Source organism: Enhydra lutris, unplaced genomic scaffold (genome assembly GCF_002288905.1).
Source record: "Enhydra lutris kenyoni isolate GAN:26980312 unplaced genomic scaffold, ASM228890v2 scaffoldscaffold17, whole genome shotgun sequence".
Classification (NCBI taxonomy): Eukaryota; Metazoa; Chordata; class Mammalia; order Carnivora; family Mustelidae; genus Enhydra; species Enhydra lutris.
In genome coordinates this window covers 20670442-20676441 of record NW_019154101.1, presented here as the reverse complement: position 1 = coordinate 20676441, position 6000 = coordinate 20670442, and the positions used below count along the sequence as shown (strand labels likewise).

Below are 6000 nucleotides of genomic sequence, written 5' to 3'. Positions count from 1 at the left end.
CACCAAGAACAGGAAAGCTATTAGCATCCTGATTTAATGGGTAGAGTGGTTTTCAAACAAGGTATTTTCATGATGGACACAATGTAGACTCAGCAAAGTTTCTCCTTCAAGAAAAATATAGCTTCTATTTCAAAGAGCTCTGATTAGGCCTAATACCATTAGGGAACCATCAAGGACTTGTGTTGTTGTTTCTGCTCTTTAACTATCGGTTACTCTCTAAACCAAAAATTGTGGGTAGTTAATTTGACCGACAGTCAAGGTCTAGGAATGCAGGAGCAAGTCCAAGGTATAGACGAGCTTCAGATGTGGACAGGCTTCAAGGAGGTGGGGAGCTTTTCAGGTCGCCAGGTCCTAACCTTTTTCCTCCTTACCATTATCACTGTCATTACATACTAGCCTGGAATTCATTAAAAAAAAAAAAAAAAAAAATCATTTCCTTTATCACCTCCCCCCTAAAAAACAGTGAATACAACACAGTTTTAGGAATCCTCAATAAGCTTTATTAGTGGCACTGTAAATCAATTACAATCAGAAACCAAATAAACAAACCCACTGAACGAATAAATTCTTAACCATGGTTAGTTAACTGCTTATAACATATTTGGCAGGTATCTGTTTAAAAAGTCAACAAAATCAGTTCTCCTTGCAAATTAATTATCAAAAATATAACTGTTTTCAATGTCCATAATACTTGAAAGTACAAATATAAATTAAATAAGGTTCCAAAGACCACATACAACAAAATAATCTATAAAACAAAGCTAATTGTAAAAGAATTGTCCAATTTACTCTGTAGCTTTTATTTTGTTATATAAAATTATTTAAAAGAGTATATGTTATCTGTATCATACATGGACGTTCACATCCAGATGTCTTTCCTGTTAAATCCTTACTCTTCCCGTTGTCAAAATCTTAATTTTCACTCTTGGCTAGATTTCTCTTCCTTGGCAATTCTTTTTGTAACGCCACTGAAATATTTCTCACGGAAGGAATTATGACCTTTGTATAGGAGAAAGTGATCGCTTAACAGATGTGAATACTCGTCCCGGTTCTGGTTGGTTAGAAAATATAGAAAACAAAGATGTTTGAGTTATTTCTTTGCTTAGCTGGAAACCAATGCAAAATTACTTTAAGCAAAATCTCCCCCCCTCTGGGGCATGTTTGTTTTTCTTTATTATCTGAATTAGAAATACACCACCGCTCTCTATCTGTATCGAGCTTGCATATCCAAAAGTGTTTTCATCTGCTTCATCTCGTGTGATCCACACAACAATTCTCTGCACAGAGAGACCACATACTTTTTGCTGGAAAAACAGAGATCCAGAGAGGGCCAAAGAGAATCACCCCAGGCAACACAAGTCGAGACAACCACGAGCATCTTCAGATTCACAGTTTAGCACAAACTGAAATCAACTGTGACTATAAGAATCATCACACCAGGAAGCTTCTATTTCAAAGATATTTAACAATAATTTTGTATGATGTCACACAGAGAAATAAAACTATCTGGAGGTATATCCATATTTAGTCCACAAAATAAACTAGTCCTGGCAACTTTAACCACAGTAGATGAAGAGGCTAAACAAGTGATTTCCATACTCTAAGTCATCAAGAGACGGGGAAGCACTGGGGCTCAGACTGATGTTTAGGCACTGGAAATACAAACCTGGGTTAGAATGCTCTACTTCATCCTAGGAAACTGAGGGCTAATGAGCTTCGTCCGATTTCACTAAGCCATCTCAAACTGAAAAAATCTAATCGGAAATAAAATCTCAAAATCTCACTTCCTATGTACTTCTGTAAATTCAGATTCTACTGCATGTAAATTGATGTGATTTTGAGAACAAATGTAAAGACACAATTAGAAAATACAAAGCCTAATTTTTTATCTAGGTTTCAGTATCAAAATGGTACCTATAAATATATCTGGAATACAACAATCTTCAAAATATTTTTACATTTTTCCTTATTCCCATATGAGATGAGTATCTTTATCTTTTTCCTCATATCTAACACTCAATAAAAGCCCAGGTGTAGTAAAATTACATCGGCTGATTTGTTTTTTCAGAAATGATTTTGCCACAGATATTAAAAAAACAAACAAAAAAATCACACAAAACCCTAAATTATTAAACCTGCCCAGATTTCCAGATTCATTACAAAAAAAGAAAAAAAAGGCCTTCCCTGTGGTACCGTTCTGCCATTCCGTGTTGCAGCCTGCGTTCCATTTCACTTATCCATAGGATTCTACTTTCCTCTCCTAAGAATTTTGTTGGTTCATCTCTCTTGCTCTCTCTGCTATGAAGGCTTCATTCTCTTGTGAGTTTCCTTATTATCTTTTTCGTGGTCTCAGGAAGAATACAGGACAACCGGCGTTGTCACCCCCACCACCTTGGACTGGAACCCCTTTCCCATACTCCTGCTGTGTCTAGTAACTCCCCATTTGATCAGTACCTCAGCCAGCTCAGTACAGGAATTAGTGGGAAAAAAAAATACTACCCTAGAGATTGTAAGAAGTAACACCATCCATTTTCTCTGCACAAGGAAAAAAAACTGCCAGGCCTGAGGCACTTATGACCCAAAAGCAGGTATAGGGCTACTTTTGTACCAGGCATTGTTCCAAGCACTTTATATACACTGACTCATTCAATCCTTACAACGACAGTGTAAGAACAGCCTACAGTTGTCTCCACTTTACAGATGAGGAAACTTGAGGCACAGAAAGGTTAACTAGCTTGCCCACAGTCACACAGCTCTTGAGTTAAAAAGCCAAGGTATAAATACATCTCCAGAGACTGAGCTCTTAACCTGCATGCTGTATTGCTTCTAACAATCACACCATTAAAAAAGTAAACCATGAGAATAAAGGTAAAGTATCAAATTTTTAAATACTACTTAAATTTTATGACACGAAGTATAGTAGTGCCACTAATATACTTATATATACTTTATACACTAACTATAAACTCCTGCAAGCACATGAAAACATGCCAATGGTTACTAACTTCAGGCTATATAATTTCCAAAAGATAAAAGATAAATCTTATCTGATCAACCTGTAGGTATACGATTAAAGAATACCAAATGAAACGTGGCATTTACTAGGTATTTATTATGGGCCAAAAACAATGCCAACGTTTTATATAAACCCATCAGCTCTCAGAGAGAAGTACACTACTACTAGCATCTCCCACAGATGAGGAAGTAAAGAGTACAGGCCTAAGAGAGCACAGCTGGTAAGTGGTAAGGATTTAAACATATGCCTACTTGACCCCTGATACCATACTCTTAACTGCAACAAATGAGGATTTCTCCAAAAGAGCTAACTTTTTCCTCAACTCAAGGAGTATCTCTGGGGATCCAGATTTAAACTAAGGCTTTGACAGCTGAGCTGCCTACCCACGAAGCAACAGAACTGGATCAGAAGTCTTACTAACGTACTGCTAGCAACTAAGAGGATTATTTCAGTGAAACAAGAGGATAATTTCAAAACAAAATTTTTATATGAAGAGAACATCTAGGGAGCCACAAGGATGCCTGAGGGATACCATAATCCTATGAGTGTCATCGATTTCAGAGGAAGATTCTAGTCTGGTCCACATCTCAGGACTGTTTAAGGACAGCAGCAATACAGAACAATCCAGCATTTAACCTTGGCTTGCACGTTTCAACTTTCATCAAAAGTCTGACTCAAAAGAGTCAGCTGAAAGGAAGGGATATGCCATCATTCGCTCCTCCAAGTATTCTAAATTCTATCCCTGTATCAAATAAGATCTCCAGAAAACGTGTCCACTTCCTGACCTATGTTAGCGTCATCCTGGCAGAAATGTCACTTGGTTACACTTCAGAGCTCCATCCAGATGCTGACATCTCTCCGGCTGCTTGACTTCTCCTCACAGCTCCGTGCGTCATTCTCCACTTGGGCACTGAAATCAGAAGCCTGGATCAAATGCCTCTTCCTCTTCCTCTCACATTGAGTCAGACCTCGAATCTTCCATTCTGCATCCTAAATGTCTCAAATCCACTTCTCTCACCCACAATGTCGGTAATGAGTTTCAGCTTCATTGTATCTTCCGGAGCCTTTTCCCCCTAAACGGCCAGTTGCCATGCCTTCAGCGGCTCCCTCTCCAGTCTATTTTCCTTACTGAGACCAAACTCAACTTGTTCAAACACAAATCTAATATGTCAGTATTTCTGGCTAAAATCCAAATGGGTTCAAACTCTCCCCAATTCTGAGGCTTTCCCCTCACTGTCTGGGATGAGAGTCAACTGCACCATCAGTTTGCTGAATATCCTCTCCGTTTCCTCTGCCACACCAGAGGAATCAGGCAGTGAGGTCCTTCCCAGGTCTGCCTTCTGTCTTCTCTCCTCCCTGTGACGCCTCCAAGCCACACATGATCACCTCTCTGCTGAAATGCATTGGAGATTACTTCAGGGAATGTTCTGGAGCTGCAGTGGTGAAGACGAGAAGATAGATTCCAACATGCAGGCTTACCGTAAGACATTTGAGGATGGGCTGGAGACTGACTGAGGCTCAGTTGCTAGTGGGTCTAGACCACCTACGCTGCAATTACACAGCTCACCCGGGGAAGCAAAAGTACAAGACAAAAGCTGAAACACAATGGGAGATAGGCTTCCCCACAGACCAAAGAGACAGCTTAACAAAATAGCTTGTCTTTGACCTAAAGGACATAAACAGGACAAACTGGTGATAAAAAGCAGAGAATATGGACGATCAGAGTAAGAGAACAGAAATGAACAGCAGGAGCCTGGAAAACCCAAAAGGAGTAATTACTACCTATGCTAATTAATGGTTATCAAGAAAACGTACTGCCGGGGCACCTGGGTGGCTCAGTTGGTTAAGTGTCTGCCTTCCGCTCAGATCATGATCCTGGGATCCTGGGATCAAGCCCTGTGCTAGGCTCCCTGCTCAGTGGGGAGTCTGCTTCTCCCGCTCCCTCTGCCCTTCAACCCTGCTCAAACTCTATCACTTCTTCAAATAAATAAAATCTTTCAACAAAAGAAAAAGAAAACATTTTACTATGTATGGCATATTTATCTGAGTAGTTTAGATCTCAAGACTTCCTCAGAATAGAGTAAAAGCAAAATAAGCCCCTACCAGACCATATATTCAGTGGTACAGGGACCTAGAGGCAGAGAAATACATGCTCCTGGAAAAAGTTAGGAAAGGCCTTAGAGACCTTAGAGATGCAACCTCTGGGAGGAAAAAAAAAAATTCCTATTTTATCTCCCCGGGAGTACAGAATAATCAGTGTGAGGTATGTGTTTGGGTCCTATGCTGGAATGCCTTCTTCTGAAAGGCTGATCGTGAAATAAGATATTCATAACAAAAACTCCTGAAAAACCCAATAGTTCCAAATCTCTTGTGCAGTCAGAGATCTGGCAAGAGCTGCTCCATTACCGAGTAGCATTAAGTCTTGCTCCAAGGTAAGCGAGAGACCCCAGAAATGTCAGCTACCACTTTCATCTAAGTGGAAACACCATAGTTCATAAAATGTCCCACATGAAACATTCGGTATTACCTATAGTCTATCACATATTATCACATACATGCCATACATGTAAATACCATACATCTGTGAACAATACACATTTAAAATATATCCTTTCCATATGAAATCTACTATTTGCAACTGTTCAGAATTTAGGTTACCTTGATGCTGAAGAAAATGGCAAACTTGATTTTTTTTTTCTTTTTTCTTTGATTCTATCTTCAGTTTATCAGGGCTCACACTTGAGATGATGATATTCAACTCTACATATTTTTCATCACCTTTTCATGACTCCTCTCTATACACATTCCCAGCCCATCTCAACCAAGAATATCTGCAGATTTTTTTTTCAACTCCGTATCTTGAAGACCAAAGTGCTAACTAAAAGGAGAAGAGTATCCTCAAGCAACACAACCCGTGATGTCCCTCATACGTCAAGCTCAAGCTTGCCCCAGTGTTTGACTGCTGGTTTCCCTAACACTTCCAA

General features: G+C 39.4%; 1 protein-coding gene across 6 annotated transcripts in view; it reads right to left on the bottom strand.

Moving 5' to 3' along the window:
* Positions 1 to 477: 477 nt before the first annotated feature.
* LOC111147680 (tRNA methyltransferase 11 homolog) overlaps positions 478 to 6000 on the bottom strand; it is a 63902-nt gene continuing 58379 nt past the window's right edge. For 3 of the 6 annotated variants that reach the window (XM_022503897.1, XM_022503899.1, XM_022503901.1), the window contains one exon: positions 484 to 1051. In XM_022503897.1, the coding sequence (XP_022359605.1) occupies positions 920 to 1051 (132 nt within the window). In that variant the 3' untranslated portion in view covers positions 484 to 919. Of the gene's footprint in view, positions 1052 to 3668; positions 4450 to 6000 lie in introns of those variants that run through there. The other 3 variants (XM_022503896.1, XM_022503900.1, XM_022503898.1) reach the window with 2 other exon arrangements.